The sequence below is a fragment of the Capricornis sumatraensis genome, chromosome 17 (assembly GCF_032405125.1).
Source record: "Capricornis sumatraensis isolate serow.1 chromosome 17, serow.2, whole genome shotgun sequence".
Lineage (NCBI taxonomy): Eukaryota > Metazoa > Chordata > Mammalia > Artiodactyla > Bovidae > Capricornis > Capricornis sumatraensis.
In genome coordinates this window covers 73975537-73996026 of record NC_091085.1, presented here as the reverse complement: position 1 = coordinate 73996026, position 20490 = coordinate 73975537, and the positions used below count along the sequence as shown (strand labels likewise).

The 20490-nt window shown below is 53.4% G+C and overlaps 1 protein-coding gene across 1 annotated transcript in view; it reads left to right on the top strand.

Moving 5' to 3' along the window:
- The window catches only part of MN1 (MN1 proto-oncogene, transcriptional regulator), a 45104-nt gene extending 31184 nt beyond the window's left edge, over window positions 1-13920 (top strand). The window contains exon 2 of the mRNA XM_068990344.1: window positions 13739-13920. Within this exon, the coding sequence (XP_068846445.1) occupies window positions 13739-13920 (182 nt within the window). The remainder of the gene's footprint in view (window positions 1-13738) is intronic.
- Window positions 13921-20490: the final 6570 nt, after the last annotated feature.

The following is a 20490-nucleotide window of genomic DNA, read 5'->3' as shown; positions in this document are numbered from 1 at the left end:
AATGATTTGTTTTTTAGAGTTTGTTGCAGTCAGCACATATGGTTTGAGAGTCAACCATGTACCCGGTGCCAGGGCCACAGGGGTAAATAGGAGAGTCAGGACTTCTGATTTCATGGAACTCCCCTTCTGGAGGCAGTAGCCCAGAACAGGACAATTCTGAGAAGTCATGGTTAGCCCCAGATGCTACAGTCTGGTGGGTATTGGAGCCCCCTGAGGGGCTGGGAGAGACCTTCGTGAGTAAGGAGAATGTGGAATTATTACTTAGGTGAAGGAAGGAGGGGTCCAGGAGGAGGGGAGAGCTGGCACGATAGCGTTGGCACTTGGTGAGCGCGTGCTGCAGATGTGACTGGAACCTTCTGCATAAAAGGAGGACCACGTGCCGGCTTAGACAGGCAGGCCCGGACCCTGGGACATGCTGCTACCCTGGACCTGCCCTCTCTGGCCTCAGCTTCTCCAGTGCACGGCGCCAGTCAGTCCGGTCTTCCTAGAATCCCGTTCTGCTTTCCCCAGAAGGTCACGGGGACGAGGGTCTGTGACCTCTGCCACGGAAATTGAGGCAGTGAGTCTTAATCCTGCTTCTCCATACCTGAGACATAAACCAGATCCAGAAAAGGCTTCCAAGAGGTGGGGTGTGAGTGTTGCGAAATGCGTCCATACCAGGGAAAATGTGACAGAAGGCGAGACTGGGGTCGGCTTAGTCACCTAGCCCCCACCCTTGTGCCTGCCTCATCTCACGCTCCCTGCCTGGAAGGAATGCGGTGGCCCCCACCTGGCAGGTCAACCCCAGAGGCACGCTGTGGGCGTTGCAGGCCCTGTGAGAACGCTCAGGGCCAAGCCAGTCCCCTCCATCCCTCGAGGCAGAGATTGGCTAACATTTCCCATCAGCCTGTAGCGCACTGTGAAGTGGGGAACACACAGGGTCACCGGGTCACAAGTCACAGGGTCGCAGGTCTGGCAGCGGGGACTCCTGGCACGTACCATGGGGATGGCAGCCTAGAGAGGGCCAGTGATGCCCCTGCAGTCACACGGCTGGAGGAGAGCCCAGCAAGCAGGGAAAAGCAGGTCGGGGTTTGCTTTTAGTAGAAACGCCTCTTCCCAGGAAGCCAAGACTGGACCTGCTGGAACCCCTCCCTGGGAGGTGGGCCTGCCAGACCAGGCACCCCAGGAGCTTTGGTCCCTGCTGTTTGGATGGGAATGAAGAATGACCAGCCAGCTTCTCCCAGGCCCTGACTAGCTTTTACCGCTCCACCTGCCTCCCTCCCTGGGCCAAGCAGATGCCCCGGGGTGGCTGAAGGGATACGGACGCGGGTTCAGGTTCCAGCTCTCCACTGTCCAGCGGTGTGACCTCGGTCCTCACGGGGCTGTCGCGGAGACAAAAAGGATCGGCCAGAGAGAAGGTCCCGGCCCAGCCCCAGGGTAGAAGCTCTGCCGACCATAGCCCTCAGGCCCCGCCCGCCCGCCCAGCCTATCCCTCAGTCCTTCCCCGAGTCAAGGCTGAGCTGAGATGGGTCCTCGGTGGGCTGTGAGTGCTGGGTGGCTGCCCATCACCTCCAGTCTGATGTGGACGACCCACCTTTCCTCAGAAAGCCCGCCTCTCTCTTCCCTCATTGCATTTGTGGATGCTCTTGAGAATATCTTTATCAAAAAAAGAAAGAAATCTCTTTTTTCTGTTCTAGGTTTTTTTTTTAAAATTAGAGGATAATTGCTTTACAGTGTTGTGTTGGTTTCTGCCATCCAACGACCATGAATGGACCATGTATGAACCATGTGTGAATCAGCCATGAATATACACATGTGCCCTCCCTCTTGAACCTCCCTCCCACCCCCCGCCGCATCCCGCCTTTCTAGGTTGTCACAGAGCACTGGTTTCAGCTCCCCGTGCTATACAGCAACTTCCCACAAGATTTTTTTTTTTTTTTAACAACAGCCCCTCTCCCCTACAAGCAGCATTTTTACTGTTTCTTTAATTTTTAAATCAGTTTCTTCCATGGCCAGAGAAGGTAAACCAGGACCACGTGAATGGGGAGGGCATTTCTGACTGCCTATGGGTCACCATATGTGTTTTCACAGATCAGCAGTGTTGTTGGTACACAAATACCTTTCTTGGGAGCATGTATTGAGCGCCTACTGGGTAGCTGGCTGTTCCTTCCCGCTTGTGTGAACCTGGACAAGTGATATCACCCCTCTAAGCCTTAGATCCAAGGATTGGCAAACTTTCTCTGTAAAGGGCCTGATGGTAAATATTTTAGGTTGTGGGTTGTACTACCTCTGTCACAATGATTCAGCTCTGACACTATAGCATGAAAGCATCTATGGACAAGATGTAGACATGTGCGCATTATTATGTGCCAATAAAACTTTATTTATAAAAAGAGACAGTGGGCCGGACTCACCCCAGGGGTTGTAATATGCTAACACTGGCTGGTTCTTCATCTGTGCACTGGGCTAAGAGAATAGAAGCTGCCCTCCAGGGTTCCGCTGAGGAAGGAGTCAGTTTAAAAGAACAAACACATGATAGGTGCCAACTAGCTCTTGTCTGTGAGTTGCTTCTATCAGAGGTCAGTCACCCGGCAGCACCGCCCAGTTGGTATAGGCTCTCATTTTACAGATGGGGAAACTGGGAAGCGGAGGGATCAGGTAACTTGCCCTCAACCCTTCTGTTTGTCAGTGGATAACCTGGGGTGCAGTCTGCCCCTTTGTGCAGTTTCCCCACCTGTATCCTCAGAGAGGATTCAGTGATGTAAAAGCAGGGGCACAGTGATCACGTCCATCGTGCCGAGGGGATGTGGAAGCACAGAGAGGCGGAGTCTCGTGGGGGTCCACCAGCTGAGGCATGGCAGGGCTGGGATCAGGACCTGAGCTGGGCTCCTTGGGGACTTGGGTTACAGGTGTCTGACTCAGAAGACGCCGAGGAGGAATGGCAGGTCCCACTGGATCAGCACTCTCTCTGAGTATCGTTCTCATGGGGCTGCCATCCGATCCCCACGCTTGCTTAGAGTTGGGGAGCAAGGGACCTCGTCCCCAGCGAGGGGAAGAGTTTCTTAGTCGGGTGTCCCGTGTCAGGGCTGGGATGGAGAAGGTGCAAGCCTCTTATTAATTCTGACAGATTCCCGAAGTTCCTCCCCTGCGTGGAAACTTTCCTCGGGTCTCCTTTGCAGGAACAAAGCCAGGCTCCTCTCTCGGAGTCTCCAGTCCCCCACAACTGAGTCCAGTTGAGCTTTGCAGCCTCCTCTTCCTGTGTCTCCCAGGCCCTAAACCGGGGTTCCCAGGCTGACCCCTTACTCTTTTGAAGCCGTCACAGTGGGGTTGGAGCTCCCCTCTTGCTTCCCTTCAGGCAGAGCTTTATGCTCATCCTCGAGGCCGCCTAGCGTGTCCCTACCTGTCCCCCAGGGATCGTCTCTGTTCTGCAGTCACGTGTTTTCCAGCACATCTCCGGGGGCTCTCTGAGCCCAGCACTCAGCACACAGCCAGGAACATGCATTTGCTTGTGATGTTTTAGCTTGTCATCATGTCGTTATCACCGTCTCAAGGACTCCCTCTTATTGGCTGCCCCCCGCCCGGTTTGGGGAAATGATTGTGGTAACCAGAGATGGAACATACTCTGGGTACCAGGCATTTCATCCCCTCTCTGCAAGGCAGCAATGACCAGACTGTTTTTAGGTGAGGAAGACTGTTTTCAGGAGACTTGGGGAGTCAAGGCAGCTGATCGTGGGCCACACAGCCTGGCACTGACAGGTTTGGTGTTTGAACCTAAGTTTCTGTCTCCAAAGGGCATGACTGTCCCTTGACTGACTCCCAAGCAGAGTCCTCTTGCGGGACACAGCAGCACTGTGGGAAGTTTCCTGGCCATGTGGGCCGCTTGCTGCCCCGCTGACCCAACGCGGGAAGATCTCAGAGCTTCTCTGGTGGATGGGTGACCACGGCAGAGGCCCCCAAGACCCTCTACCCAAAGCATCCACATTTCAAAAGCTTATTTTTAAAAACCGAGACCTGTCACTGAATCTGGTTTCTCTTCCCATGGGCTGACAGCATCGTGGTTCTAATTCTGTAGAAACATGGGTGTAGATTTGTCTTGTTTGCTAAAGATAATGGTTGAATGGCTTACTGCACACCAGGCAGAGTGGGGGAGCCCAGCGAGGTGTTGCCCTTGGTGTCACTCTGCCCCCAGTGTACGGGTGGAACACTGGGGCTCAGAGACCAACAGTGTCCTGCCCAGGGGCACACAGCATTGGGCTCAGTGTCATGGGGAGGCGGGTGAACTGTGGGTGAGAAGGTGAGAAAACAGAGTGGGAGGGGCTGTGTTGGAGACTGGGCTGGAGTGAATCTCCAGTGTAATAATCATTGTGAAGAAGTAAGGTGAGTAGCTCAGGCATGTCCGACTCTTTGCGACCCCATGGACGTTACAGTCCATGGAATTCTCCAGGCCAGAATACTGGAGTGGGTAGCCTTTCCCTTCTCCAGGGGATCTTCCCAATCCAGGGATTGAACCCAGGTCTCCCTCATTGCAGGTGGATTCTTTACCAGCTGAGCCACAAGGGAATAATCATAGTAGAAATACTAACAGCAGCTACTATTCCTTGGGCACCCTTGGTGCATGGCAGTGTTTGAAGCACTTTGCTTGTTATTATCACTGGACTCTCCCAACAGCCCTGTGAGAAGAATACTGTCTCCCGCCCCATTCCACGGATGAGGAAACTGAGGCAGGGAGATGTGAACATCCCCGAAGACAAGCGCTCTGCATGGACGATGCACAAGCAGCCTTGGTGTGTCCCCTGTGGACGCTGTCAGAAGGAAGGTGCAGGCTGAGGGGTGGGCTCAGCGCCCCCCCAGCCTGTCACATCTCGGCAGCTGGCAGGCTGGGAGAGGCCCAGGGGTGCACAGGGCTACATCCGTCACAGGTCACTGGCCACGTGGCCACAGGCGCCGGGAGGAAGAACCCGGAGGAGATGCTCAGGCTGGGGAGAGGGCTTGGGCTCACACACCGCCCTGGTGCCCCCTCCTTTGGGACTGGGGAGGGTCCCCGGAATTCAGCCTTCCACCCTAGTCCCAGCCCCTGCCCCCCGCCAGCTCTCAGCAGCCTGGTCCCAGCGATGCCCTCTCTGCTTCGCCTCAGTGGAGCCCTCGGCCAGTTCTCAATCTAAATGACAGCTGCCCTCAGCCAAGTCAACTCCAATTAATTTCCGAAGGCTTCCAGGGGCCTGGCTGAGCCTCTCCCCAGACAGAGCCGCCCCAGCGGCTGGAGCGAGGCCCCTTCCTCACACTCGTGGGGCCTCCCGATTGTTGGTAGGAGGCCCTTCCTTCCTCTTCAGGAGCCCCCCGTGCGGGGCCGTGTCCTGCCTGCCCCCCCCCCCAGTCCAAAGGGGCTGATGTGGAAACGCTTGGTCAGCGTCCACGGAGAAGTCACTGAATGGGGTCTCGGGTCTTTTCCAGGGCTGCTGTGTCACCGGGGGTTGTTCTCAGTCTGTCTGTGTGCTTTCGGGGTCCTCTCCTTGAAAGGGGGAGCGTTGATCCAGAGAGAGAGAGTGGGAGGGAGGGGGCAGAGGAGACGAGGACAAGCGAGGAGGGTGTGGCCGAGAGAGAGAGAGAGAGAGAGAGAGAGAGAGAGAGAGAGAGAGAGAGAGAGAGAGAGAGAGAGAGAGAGAGAGAGAGAGACTGAGAAGGAGCGGGGTGGGAACGAGAGTGATGCAGACGGAGAGGGTGTCCCCGCCCTTTGGCCGCGACGTCTTGCTTTCTCCTGTGACTCTGGCATCAGGCAGGCCCGAGAGTGGCCTTGGCTCTGCCGCAGGCCGGCTGTGTGATTGTGAGCCAGTGGCGTTCCCTCTCTGAACCTCAGCTTCCTCCCCCGTAAAATGCCTCCTCTCCCTGGGTGTTGGGTTGGGCCAGTGAGATTGGCCTGAGGTCCGGTCCCGAACAGAGCCCGAGGTCAGTGTATGTCAGTGTATGTCCTTGCTTTCGGAGGCCACCTACCTCACCCTCTTGCCTTCATTGAATGTAAAATCTGACCATCCCAAAGGTATAGAAAGATCTGGGGGCTTGTCCATCTACTCAGTTCAGTTCAGTCGCTCGCTCTTTGCAACCCCATGGACTGTAGCATGCCAGGCTTCCCTGTCCATCACCACCTCCCAGAGTTTGCTCAAACTCATGTCCATTGAGTCGGTGATGCCATCCAACCATCTCATCCTCTGTCATCCCCTTCTCCTCCCGCCTTCAATCTTGCCCAGCATCAGGGTTTTTTGCAATGAGTCCGTTCTTCACATCAGGTGGCCAAAGTATTGGAGTTTCAGCTTTAGCATCAGTCCTTCCAATGAATATTCGGGACTGATTTCCTTTATGATTGATTGGTTGGATCTCCTTGCAGTCCGTGGGACTCTCAAGAACCTTCTTCAACACCACAGTTAAAAAGCATCAATTCTTCGGCGCTCAGCTTTCTTTATAGTCCAACTCTCACCATCCGTGCATGACTACTGGAAAAACCATAGCTTTGACTAGACGGACCTTTGTTGGCAAAGTAACGTCTCTGCTTTTTAATATGCTGTCACTCACCACTATCCATTTCTGAGTGTACCAGATAGGCCCAGAGAGGGGGAATGACTTGCCCAGGGCCACACAGCACGCAGGGTGTCCCTTGCTTTCAGAGGGCACCTACCTCACACTTCTGCCTTCATTGAATGTGAGTAATTCATTTAAATATTTCACGAATCTTTATCAGGTGCTTACTGCATGCCAGCCCCCAGAGAGACCTTGGGGAGCCCCTTGGGTGTGTTGGCTCTGGGGGGTCTCTGTCCAGGCCAGGCTTCTCTGAACTTTACTGGTGGGAATGTTACCCCTTCTACAAATGGGAAAGTGGAGGCTGGGGAAAGTGCCAGGGGCTGAGATGCAGACGTCAGGTCATCTGATTCCCAAGTCTCCGCATGGTGTTTTCCATCTTTGGTGTCCTATTGATAAGGAGCTGGGAACTCAGGATTCCCTCTCTGCCGGGGGAGGTGTGTGGCCACTTCGCTGTAGCCGGTGGGGCAGTCGCTGGTGGCATCATTCCTGTTATTGTGGCTGGTAGCAGAGGTGCTGTCTGCAACTGGGGAGAGTTGGGGCCACATCACCATGAGGCTGACAAGCCAGGTCGATGGTAGGAGTCAGCAGAGGTGAGGAGTGCGGTGGGGGAGAGGGGGTGTTCAAGGCAAAAGAAATATCAGGAGCAGAGGGGTGGAGGTGGGAAGGATCAGGCTTCTGTGAGAGGCTTTATAGCTGAGAGATGAGGCTGGAGGCCCAAGAAGGCAGCAGGTGAGGTCAGGGGACGCTGGAGATTTTATCTTGGGGGCACTGAGGAGCCATGGAAGGTTTCCGCAGGCGGGGAGGGGCTGTTCTGGTTGGTGTTCTAGTTTCTCACCTGACTCTTGGGGAAGAGGAGTGTGTGTGCCAGTGTGGAAGCAGACAGTGGCAAGGTGGTCCCTGCAGGCAGGTGTGGGGGGCCTGGACGAGGGTGGGAGCAGCAGGGCGGGAGAGAAGTGGGTGGTGAAGTTTGGAGGCAGGCTCTTCCTTCCCTGGTGCTGGACTTTAAGCTTGGAGAAGACTGACGCCCAGCATTAGCCTGGGTGCAATGGCCTGGCCTTTCCAACTAGGAGCTAGGAGCGTCTGTGGGGGGACATGGACGTGTCTAAGGGGCCCTAAGGGACTCCCAGGCTTCAGGACAGAGGTGCTGAGAACAGGTGGCCCAGCGGCTCAGCCCTGTGCCTCCCAGGCCTGCTGGTTCTGCTTCAAGGCCCAGCAGCCCAGTCCCTAGCTGAGTGGCAGCTGTCACAGACACCGGCGTCTCACCACCACCCCCCCCCCCCCTCCACCGTCCCTTCCAGGTCCAAATAAAGGAAAAACCAAAATACATTTCCCTTTGTCGGAATCCGGCGAGGGTGAGCTGGTGAGCCGGGCGAGAGTCATTCGCTGTTGTGTTCTGGGGCCCACACTGCTCCTTACATAAGCTTTGAGTTAAAAATACGCATGGAATTCTAATTCGCCTCTCTGCCTGGGATTGTACCCTGGAGGGGCACCCCAACCCCCGGCCTCTGGCGGGCAGGGGGCAGGGCAGGCCCCTGGCCCCCAAGGAGACAAAGAAACTGCCCCACGGCACAGGGCCGGCGCCTGGCCACACTAGCTCTTCATGCCTCCAAAGCCCTGGGCTGTTGAAGTGTCGCGAGTATTATAAAAACCCTAAGAGCAGCTAACCTTTTCTGAGAGCGCATCGCGTGCTGAAGTCTTCACCCGTGGGATTGCACTTTCTCCTCCTCCAAGCCCGTAAATACTTTCCCGTTTTACAGCCCAGGTTAGCACCTTGCTTAGGCCACACCCTGAATTAGCATCCAGTGGGGCCTCTGACCCGGGTGCTATCTAGAGCCCACCCTTGACCCCCATAATCTGGCCTTCCTTCTGGGGAGGGAGTGCTGAAGAACAGGAGGTGACCAGTCAAAAGTCCCCTCTGAGGGTTCAAGAACAAAGTGGTGGCTGTGGGTACTGCGGAGGCAGCAGTTAAGCTGCCATGGGGGATTTGAGGGGGGGTGGTGGGAGGTGGGTGGCAGCTACCACCCTCCAGAGTTCTGGATGTCTGAGCACACGGCTGACCCAGACTGGAACCCATTCCCGAGGATAGTGAGTGCAGAGCAAAGCAGTGACATTAAAAGAAGAAACACCCATCCCCTTACATGGGCGGTACCTCCGGAAGTGAAAGTAACAACCAGACTTCCAAGAACAGGAGCATCTTTTCCCTTCCCCCTTTCACCCCAGCCGTGGCCGGCCAGCCCAAGGGTCACCCAGCCGTCCCCATTAGCGCTCTGACCAGCTGTCCCAGCCCTGCCGGTCCCTGCAGGGCCGGTCCACAACCATACGGGGCAGTCCTCCTGGCGATGGTGGGAGCGCTGTGTGCTAAGCACTTTACATGGATCATTTCACTTAATCCTCGTCCCTGCCTCCGTGACGGCCAGTCCTATTATTTCCCCCATTTCCTGGGACTGAGGTTCTGAGAGCTGGAGGGGTGATGTGCCCGAAAGTCCCACGTTCCGCAGTCGGCATGCCACGACGGTTGCAGAACCCACCGGAGGAGTGGAATTCCATCCATTATTCATGCGGTCACTTTCTGGGCACTGGCTCAAGGTTCTCTCCTTCTTCCCTTTGTGGAATTTATGGGATGGGGAAGCGCCGAAGACAAAATCCGACGTGGCCTTGTGTTGGCATCAGGGCGAGCCCGAAGCAGCTGGTATCTGGGTAGGGTGATACCAGGTCTGTGGCGTTTAGGGAGGGGTGGCTGGGAAGGGGCTGGATAGTTCAGCCAGGGCTTGTACACAGGGGGAAGGGGTGGGGAGAGCCTTTAGGGAGAGGAGAAGTGAGGCGTCCCAGCTTCAGGCCCTGCCCTGTGCGTGCAGACTCAGGTGGTACCTTCCGAACGTTAGAGTGCCTGCGTGCTCACTTAGTCATGTCTGACTTTGCGACCCCAGGGACTGTATCTCACCGGGCTCCTCTGCCCATGGGATTCTCCAGGCAAGAATACTGGAGTGGGTTGCCATTTCCTCCTCCAGGGGATCTTTCCTACCTGGGGATCTAGCCCATGTCTCTTGTATCTCCTGCGTTGTCTAGGCAGATTCTTAACCACTGCACCACCTGGGAAGCCCGGCCAATTAGGGGGATGACCTTAAAAACTGCCGGTCGGTCCTTCCTTGCTGGACAGGCACACCACCCTGTCCTGTGAGCTGGAAGCCCTCATCTCAGCCCTGTGGCTGCCCGGGATGAGGCACCTCGTGGTTATAATTTTGAGTCGATGCCACCCTTGCCTCAGGAGCTGACCCTCACAGCAGGGCGTCATCAGCTCTTTCTCTTTTATATAAGAATTTTTAGTAAGTTCCCCCCACACACATGATTTTATTTATGTAGCTAGTTTTGTCTGTGCTGGGTCTTCGTGGCTGTGTGGGCTTGTCTCTAGCTGCAGCGGGCTGGGGGGTTGCTAGTTCTGGTGCGCAGGCCTCTCATTGCGGTGGCTTCTCCTGTGGAGCTCAGATTCTAGTGCTGTCAGACTTCATCAGTTGCTGCACCTGGGCTCAGGAGCACAGGCTCCTGAGCTCAGGAGCACAGGCTCAGTAGTGGCGCGTGGACTTAGTTGCTCCGCAGCACGTGGGACCTTCCTGGACCAGGGATCGAACCCGTGTCTCCTGCATCGGCAGGTGGATTCTTTACCACTGAGCCACCAGGGAAACCCAGGTCTTTCTCTTGCATGGCCTCCTCCAGCAGCCTAGAGCCAGGCCCATGGGAATCACCGCCACTCCCCTAAGATATAGATGAGGAAACTGAGGCCCTGCAGGAGGGGGCCAGTGGCCCAGGTTAGAGGATCTGGGGTTCCATCTCAACCCAACCCTTCGAGGAATCCCAGGGTGAAAGGAGAGGGTGGGTCCCAGAGCTGGCGACCTGGCCTCAGGTGAGCCCTGGGCAGCTCCTTGTCCCTTGGGGCCTCAGTCTCCCCATCTGTCAAATAGGGCTGAAAGTCCCTTCACAGTCAGGGTGCCCGGGGCCCAGCTGAGCTGAACAGGCCAGACCCGCCCCTCCCGCACGCAGCCACAGTCTGATGGGGGAGGCTGACAGCCAACCGGACAACAGCCAGCGGATTCTGCAGTGTCTGCCAGTGCCGGGCGCTGAGTAACCCCAGGGTCTCTCCCAACCCTGGGAGCTGGGCGAGGGGGGCGGCTTTTATCTCTGGGTCCTGGCGTGGGGGCTGGCCCGTCTGCTGCCCCCGAGGAGGGTGGATGGAGGGCCCTTCCCCGCCCCGGGCCGGGGCAGGCCCTGACTTGAGGCGGCTCCTACGGGACTGATTTATCGGCAGCCCAGGGGAGCCGCGGTCCGAGGGCGTGTTGGGTCCCCCCAGCTGGAATGGACCCGGCGGGAGGATGAGTTTGGTCATGCTTGGGTTGTCGAGAACTGAAGAGTCATATTCTCTGCCAGAAACGTTCCCCGTGGATACCAGACTTGCTCACTTGTCCCAGGCAGAGGGGTCTGGAGACCTCCTCCCACGCCCATGCTCTGTGATGCCAGGCAAGCCCCTCACCCTCTCTGAGCCACAGGTGCCCCCTCTCAAGTGGAAGAGAAGGGTCCCCCCACTGCTGGGTTTGCTGGGGGATGGAATTAGATAACACACGGACTTGTTCAGCTGTGTGCCTGCCACGCCCTCATTAAATCCACCTCAAGTAAAAAGAGCAGTTGTCTCTGGTTTTGGCGCATGGCGTGCGTTTGAGTTGTCTGTTATCTTGGGAAGAGAGCATCTTTAGGAAACATGGCCATTTGGGGCAATCTGGAACCACTGCTGAGCCAACCCAGCTCCTGTGAGAGTCCCGGCCCTCCTGTGTCTGCCTTTCTGGCGCGTCAGCCACAGAGCCAGGAAGCCGGGTGTTCGGAGCTCACGTCTGGGTCTTGTCTGTCTTTAGCTGTTGCAGGTTTTGGCAGGGGTCTCCGTTTCCTACCTGTAAAATGGGCACAAGCTTTGCTGTGTTGGCTCCTTGAAATAATGTGTAAAGTGAAATACGGAACCCCTTTCAGAATTTCTCTCTCTCCCCACCCTCTGATAGATGCTACTTCTCCCAAATCCAGATCTTGCAATGCTCAGAACAAAATACCCCCAACGGTGTTAAGCGGCAGGGTGTCACTGGAAGCAAGGCAAGCGTGGGCTCAAGAGCGGAGATGTGAGGGCTGTGCATCAGCGTGGCTGGAATCCAGGGCCTGCTGGGGGTGAGAGGACCCTGAATCTGGTGTCTCTAGCTTCCTGGGGTCACAGCATCACAGCTCTAACTGACGCTGAAACCTTAGGCTCAGCTTCCTTGCCCACAAAATGGTCAAAGACTCCCATTTCATGGTCAGGGACACGCCCAGCTGGCCAGTCTGAAGGAGGGGACCAGGCTTGAAGGCTTCTAGATGCTTGCAAGGGCTGCCTCCCCAACCCCAGACATGAATGACAGTCTCTGCCACCCTGCCTGGGGATGTGTCTGTGTGCCAGGACACCTGTGACAAGGCCCCGAGGGAGATGGCATCACCCCATTTTAGCAGTGAACAGAACTGAGGGTCAGAGAGGGAAGAGTGTCAGGCCCTGTGCACACAACGGTGGGGCTGGGATTCAGGCTGCAGCCTCTGACTCCAAAGTGCCTGGGCTCTGGCGCCGTTTCCCAGCCTCACTGTCAGATGCAGGAGGAGGAGGAGGAGCAAGAAAGTGCCTTGTCTGCTGCTGGAGTCTGCAGGCTCACCACCACGCCTGGCACGTAGTAGGGTGGCAGTGAAGGCTTCGTAACTGAATGAAGGAAAGAAGAGGGAGAGACTCTTCCCTCCCAGCCCCAGCTCCTCCCAAGAGTGCAGGTCCCCAGGCGGGATGTCTTTGGGGCTTCGGGGTGGGGACCCCAAACCCAGTTAGTCACACCTGGCCTTGGCTGCCTGGGCCCGTCCCTCTGGAAGGATTGTTCTCTGCAGGCCGTGGCTCAGCTCTCGGGGGAAGCCTCCCCCCCTCCACCCCCCCAGATCCCAGAGGGCGGGATGGGTGGGGTGACTCCTGCCTGGCGCAGGGCCCAGGCTGGGCCTGCACAGTGTGCTGAGGAGGGCGGGCCGGTCATGGAGTTCAGTATCTGGGCGTGCTCCCTCGGATGGAGCTGGGCCCCCACCCCCAATTCCGGCTCTTCTCACTTTTGCTGAGTCAGAAGTTCACTATCAGTCTGTCTTCAAACCCCACTCTGCTCCTGGCTGGCTGTGTGACCTTGGGCAGGTCACCTTGCCTCTCTGCGAGTCAGGCTCTGAAAATGGAACAATGAGAATAATAATGATTTAATAGGCCTCAGAACAGAACTATGGGTCACTGGGCAACAGTAAATCAGAAGTCCTCTGAACTGACTGCTCTCTTCCTCCCCTGCCCTAGGACTCCCAATTCCTGTTGTCTTCTAATATAATTTAAACCAGGTGTGAATGGTTGTCCAATTTCTTTCCCCTCAAAGGATGTCTAATCGAAGCATGGCTATGGTCTGCGCTGTTTCTGGTGCTGTTTGACTGAATGAGAAGGAACTTGAGGGGATTTTCATTGAGGGTGTAGGAGAGGAGTGGACTCCCTTACCTCTATCACCGAAAGTCCCTTCCTGCAGCAGCTGGGGATGGGCAAAGGCACTCATGTGGCTGGGGAGCCCACACTCTTAGTCTCTACTGCTCTGAGCAGTCTGGCACTTCCTAAGAGGGTTACCAGCACATAGCAGCCCCTTAGCAAATGTCTGTCTAGCAGATGACAAGAGAATGGGTTATATTCTAGGCCTGGATGATCCTCCCCACTCTCATTTAATTCACTGCATCTGATGAACTCCTACATATCCCTCAACACCCAGTTGAGATATGCCTCCTCCAGGAAGCCATCCTAACTTACTACAGGAGCAGTTAATCTTTTGGGTCCATCAGAGATGGGCAAACACTGAGTTTATCCTGCCTAACTCTTCTATTTTCCAAGGTGGTGGGGGAAAACAGACCCAAGAGGGAGGGGTCTTCCCTTGGCTAAAGCGTGACAGCACAAGGCAAAGGCAACAGCGTGAGGATTCACACCAAGCGACTTTAGATCTCCTTAGGCTGTCTTTAGGCATGAAAAAAAAAGGGCCTGGACTTGTCCTCTCTTCTCCTGCCTCTGCCACTCTGTCCCCATCAGGGCCTCTTGTAGAGTCAAGCAAGCAGCTAACATTCTCTCTTCCTTCTTTCTCTGCAGCCCACGACCTCCCTGCGAACAAGGCCTCGGCACCCCAGCCCGGCAGCCACTTGCAGTGCCTGTCTGTCCACTGCACAGACGATGTGGGTGACGGCAAGGCCCGAGCCTCTGTGCCCACCTGGCGGTCCCTGCACTCCGACATTTCCAACAGATTCGGGACATTCGTGGCCGCCCTGACTTGAAGTGACAAGAAATACCCCCTCCCCCACCAGGCCCTCCCTTCCCCCTTTCTCCCTCCTCTCCCCACTTCACCTGACCCCACCCCTACCTGCCCCCACCACGTGAATTCGAAAGGGCCACTATTGCTGAGTGGGTGATTTTTTTTTTTTTCTAGGTTGGTACCTGCTTAGTGGCATATGGACCGGAAGGGGTTAATTTAAAGGAGGGGGGGAAAAAAAAAACCTCAAAAATTTTTTTTTAAAAAGAAACTCGTCTGCCACGGTATGTTACCAGTGTTAACCCTTCTGCAGTTAGCAAACTTTTGCTGAAGCATTTTCTTCCTGCTAGGTAATTCCCATTTTTTTCTGTAATCTTGGCATACATTTTTTTAGATGACCTCTTTCCTTGTTTTATTTTCGTGCTGCTGTATGTCCAAGTATTGTATTTCATAATAAGACAAGAGTTGCTTTCCTTTTTAATTCTCTTTTAGTCTTGTTCCTGCCCACCTCCTTTTTTTTTTTTTTCCTTTTTCCTTTTGCTTTGTTCACTGCTTATTAAAATGGAAATCCTGGAGAATAGTAGGTCTGGAATATTGCCGGGTGAGAGTCAAATTGTCATCACAATATTATATATTGACACCCAACTGTCATCAGTCAGGCAGGAGCCAAACAATTAATGCCCCCCTTAGGTATTCCGCCTGAGATTTTGTTTTGTCTGTTCCCTAAGAAAATAGACATATATATTTTTGTTCCTACAAACACACGCTCAGCCTTCAGCTCCATTCTCTCTTTTGCTGGGAGCTGCCTTTCACTGCAATGGAGGTGATGACGTGTCCGGCCCGCTTCTGTGGGAAGCAGTTGGAATATTCGACTGTGGTGTTTCCTCTCCTTTTCTGGGCCTCTGCACCAACGCCCAGGCCCTGAATTTTCACGCTGTGCGGAGCATCCCTGTTCCGTACGGGGATGGTGGCAGGCTCCCGCTCTGCTCTGGGCCGGGTCGGCTGGGTCTGGGGTGTTGGAGCTTAAGGGTCAGGTCTCAGCCTTGACCTTTCCCGATATCTGTTGCCAACCAGGCATCAGGGCAAGAAGGAGTGGTTTCTGGGCCGCCCCCACATCCCTGGGAAGGACCAGCACTTTTTGGAGGAGCTTGTTGAGTAAAGGAGCCCCCAGGCTCTCTCGGCCAAGCCCCCTTTCCACCTCCCAGCCTGTGTGTCTTCTGTGGAGGAGTTTGCAGCCTCCCACGGGCCAGAGAGGAGAGAAAGGGGCTGCAACTAGTGGCTTTGATTCTTGGGCCTTTTTCTTTTTTTTAAACCCCAGAATCCCCCCTCCTGCTTTTGGTGTAATCTCAGCCTGCTGCAAAACCAGAGCCATGTCCTGAGCAATCTCCTGAAGGAATGACTTCTTTGAGCAGAGGTGAAGGAGCGGCTGGGTGAGCAGGGACCCAGCTGAGGCCTCTTACCTGGTGCTTCCAGAGCAGCGGTCAGCAGAGGCCCGGCGCTGGCAGGGGAGGCTTTCTTTGGGTGCTGCTGATGACTGCAAAGGGCTTGTGTGATTCACGGGAGTGGTGGGGGTGGCCCAGATTCCAGGGTGGGCCAGACAAGAAGTGACTGACACCACGTCACCCAAATCTGTAACTCTTCTGCTCAGTTTCAGTTTCTGAGCATCTTACTAAATGCTCCATTTTGAGCTTCACGCCCCCTCCATCCTTCCCCCCCACCCCCGCCCCATGTCCCCAGAGTTTGCAGACCCGGCTTTTTTTTTTTTTTTTTAAAAGCAAGTGACCTGAAGGCTTTGAGCTCACCGTACAACACCCACGTTGTTTATTTCAAAGAACTTTTTAGCAAAGGGAGAAGAGCATCCAGAAAAATCTGGCTCTTTCCACTTCCCCCTCCTCGTCTTTCCTCCTGCTGGCCCTTTTGGCTCGGGGTCTGAGTCTGGACCATCCGAAGTTCCTGCATGGGCAGTTTGACCCGGGTTGACCCCGGCCCCTGCAGAAGGCAGGGTGGTGTGGACTGATCAAAGAGAAGAAGGTGGGAGCTCACCCAGTAAAGGAGAGAAAGGGGCAGGGAATCTCCCCTCCTGCAGTGGGCTGCAGGAGGGCCAGCCATAGTCTGAGTGAAACCCCACACCCCCTCTGATTCTACAATGTACAGCTGTTTGAGAGCTTCATCCTTTTATTTCTTAAACAGGAATGATTTCTCCTTAATTGCTTAAGGCCGGGGAGCCAAGTGTCTTGACTTCTGTCTTTGACTTTCCCTGCGTTGAGGCCATCAGCTCATGGTCCTGGCAACCTCGGAAACCCCTGAAGTTTTCAACTTTCTCGCTCCCCACGACCCCAGAATGGAACAGCTTTAAAAATAGCCTTAAGCAAAAGGATGTTATTTCACTAGATTTGGTTTAATGGAAAGAATAAAAGCAAATTAAAAACACACCCAACCCACAAGACTCCACAAACACTGGTAATCGGTACTGCATAGCAAAACTCTTCGGGAAAGAATATGAAAACGTTATTGCACATGTAAAATATGGAAACTTAACTCTGCTGTGTGTTAGGCAATCCTGTAATCTTTTTTGACTCTTAAAAGAAATTCATTTCTGAAATGCTTGGTTGGAAGACTGTGACAATAGCTCATGAAATTGAGTGTTATTTTTTTCTTTCTTTTTTTAAAAAAATATGTAAAGTGCAGTCTTCTGTATTCATGCATATTGTATATACCTGTATATGTTTTCCTGAGCAGCTAAATAACAATAAATATGACGTTAATGGTGACTGTGGTATATTTGTGGGCGGGGCTTGCATTATTTTTCCCCATCCCCTCCCCTTTTACCTTGTGTTAGTCACTCAGTCGTGTCCCACTCTTGTGTGTGTGTGACCCCATGGCCTGTAGCCTGCCAGGCTCCTCTTTCCAGGCATGGAATTCTCCAGGCAAGAATACTGGAATGGGTTGCTGTTCTTTTCTTCAGGGGAACTTCCTGACCCAGGGATCAAACCCAGGTTTCCTGCATTGCAGGCAGATTCTTTACCCTCTGAGTCACCAGGGAATGACTCAGGGTGGGGGATGGGAATGTGGGTCTGGATGCTGTAGCGTGTGTGTGTGTGTGTGTGTGTGTGTGTGTGTGTGTGCGCGCGTGCGAGCGTGCCCATGTGTGCATTGATGTTCTAAGTTGGGTCATCTCAGACTCTGTGGTGGGGGAGGGGCAGCTGTCCTGGACACTGCAGGGTATTTAGCGTCGTCCCTGGTCTCTACCCACTAACTGCCGGTAGCATCTCTTCTCCCCTCCACTTCGCTTGCAACAGCTCCAAATGTCTCCAAGCATTGCTCAATGTCCTGTGCAGAACATGACCCCCTGGAGCTGAGAACCACTGGTGCAGGAGGGAGGCAGGGGCAAGGGGCTGTGCTGGGTGATGATTATTCTTCTGGGTCCCAGTGTTCAGATCCCAGGAAGCTTCCAGGTTTCACAGGTGCTCGGCACCTCTGTTTCCTCATCCATGATGTGAGCGCTCGTGGAGTCGTTCTAGGAGATGGTCCGTGTGGACGCAGCACATGGGAGGGCTCCATATACAGAAACTGTTAGCGTCATGTTGATCAGCTCACCGTGCAGCTGATGGTGTTTTGGAGGTGGGCGGTTCTGCATCGGGGGCTGCTTCCTTGGCAGCCCTGGGCCATGGACAAGTGGTTTACCCCACCTCCATTTTCTTATCTGTGTGTATGTGTGGGTGTTAGCTGCTCAGTTGTGGCCAGCTCTTGGCCAGCCCGTGGACTGCAGCTCGCCAGGCTTCTCTGTCCATGGGATTTTCCTGGCAAGATACTGAAGTGGGTTGCTATTCCCTTCTCCAGGGGATCTTCCCAACCCAAGAATCGAACCTGGGTCTCCCACATTACAGGAAGATTCTTTACCGTTTGAGCCACCAGGGAAGCCCTTTCTTATGTCTAAACTGGAGCAAATGAGGGAATTCCTTGGTGGCCTAGTGTTTAGGATTCTGGACTTTCACTGCCATTGCCCGGGTTCAATCTCCGGTCTGGGAACAAAGATCTTGCAAGCTGCAAGGCATGGCCAAAATAAAATAAGTAAAAATTTAAATAATAAATACAATGGAGTAAATCACATCTAGCTTGAAGGTTACCATGAGCACTAGCTCACAGGCCCTGTAAAGCCCTGGCTGTCCCATGGGCTTCCCTTTGGACAGCATGTTCACTCTGGCACCTACAGCCTTAGACTTGAGGTCATAGCAGACCTTTAGTCTCCAAAGGGGGAAATGTGGTGGGGAGGAGACTAATAAGACAAATCAATTGACAGGTACCAGTGAGGAGAATATGCTCAGTCACCAACTGTAGGACGAGGGATGAATGTCACTCCCAGAGATCCATGAACCCCACATTGGAGGCTTAGGGAAGGCTTCCTCAAACGGTCATGCCCAGGTAGGGTTCTGAAGGATGAATAGGATTTCACCTTATTCATCCCAGCATACAATGGACCTTGATTTGGCAGAAATTTTGTTGTATTTTTTCCCCTTCAGTTTAAAAAGTTTTCTTATACAGTTGACCCTTGGACAGCATGGGTTTGAAGTGTGTGGGTCCACTTAGAGGCAAATGTTTTTCAATAATAAATACTACATACAGTCCTACACAATTGGAACTGGTTGAATCCGTGGATGCAGAACCACAGATCTGAAGGAACCAGATATAAGGAGAACTGACTATCAACGACATGCAGATTTTCAACTGAGGACAAGTCAGCACCCTGAAATCCCTTGTGGTTCAGGGGTCAACAGTTATGCAACAGTGTCTTTGTCAGAATGTAAAGTCTTAAGATGGTGACCTCTCTATTTGCTATAATCTGGAGGAGCTCAAAAATCTCTTCAAGCTTGAAAGATCTTCTGTTCAAAGTGGCAGTGGTACGTGACCATGTTTGGTACCCAAGGAAGGGAAGAAAGATGAGAGAATGATGAGCACTGAGGTGTGGGCATTTGAGAGCCTTCGGATTGGTGTGAGACGAATAGATGAGAAAGTGAAGGGGTTCACGTCTCCGAGGATTCATGAACCAAAAGGGCCGTATTGAGGGGAAGGCATGGGATCATGTGGTACAGATGGGGCTTCACACTGAGGTGTGTGTTGGCCCCGAGGAGGGCAGGCTGGTGCATCTGGCAGGTTGGTCTTTCCATATTAACAGAAACACTGTCTTGCCATCGACTGGATGATGAGTGGATAAACAAAATGTGGTATATTCATACAATGGAGTATTATTTAGCCATAGAAACGTGTGAACTTTGAAAATATTACACTAAGTAGTCTGACACAAAAAGTCCACAGATCATATGATTCCATTTATATGAAATGCCTAGAAAAGGCAAAGCCATAGAGACAGAGTTGTTCAGTCGCTCAGTTGTGTCCGACTCTTTGCGACCCCATGGACTGTAGCATGCCAGGCCTCCCTGTCTGTCACCAACTCCCGGAGCTTACCCAAACTCATGTCGGTTGATTTGGTGATGCCATCCAACCATCTCATTCTCTATCGCGCCCTTCTCCTCCTGCCCTCGATCTTTCCCAGCATCAGGGTCTTTTAAAAACATCAACGTATGTTGTTCTAGGGAGAAAACTCATAAAATGTGTCTGTTAAATTAATTGTAAATACTAGCGAGAGTATAATGTAAGCAAAGGCTTAGAACACACTCTGCAAATCAAATAGTCGCTAGTCACACAGGGACTATGGTAATATCCGTGGAAGAGTCCTATCAAGATCCCCAGACAATCACCATGGGGCAGTGCCACCAGCAGAGGACTCTCAGGGTCCCCAGCTCCCTCCTAGAGGCGAGTCTCAGCCCAGAGGAGGCAGTGAAACAACACTGAATTGCTGAGTAGGATTCCATCGTATGGCTATACCACAGTCTGTCCTTCCACTTACCTAGGAATAACACTAGTGTAAAGATCTGTGTACAAGTGTTCTTTGTGCTTGTATTCTTAGCTGCTCCAGTCATGTTGGACTCTTTGCGACCCCATGGACTGTAGCCCACCAGGCTCCTCTGTCTGTAGGATTTTCCAGGCAAGAATGCTAGAGTGGGTTGCCATTTCCTTCTCCAGGGGATCTTCCCGACCTAGGGTTAGAACCCTGGTCTCCTGCACTGCAGGCAGATTCTTTATTGTTGGAGCCACTAGGTTTTGGGGTGGGTCATAAAGAAGGTGTATGTTTTCCTTCCTAAGAAACTGTCAAACCATTTTTCAAAAGTGGTTGTGCCACTTTGCCTTCTCACTGGTGACATCTGAAAGCTCCAAGTTCCTTCTAACATCCTTGGCAACACTTTTTATTATCTGTCTTTTTAACTTGGCCATTCTAGTATGTGTGTAGTGATATCTTATTGAGGTTGTAACTTTTATTTCCCTAATGATGCTGTGTGTATTTTCATGTGTTTATTTGCTTCCTGAATATCTTTTTTTTGGTGAAATGTCTGTTGAGATCTTTTGCCCATTATTTGTCCGATTGCTTGTCTTTTTGTTATTGAATTCTAGAAATTCTTTATATATTCTGGACACCAGCCCCTTCTCCGTGTGTTGCAAATGTTTTCTTCCAGTCTGTGGTTTTTCTTGCAGTGTTCTC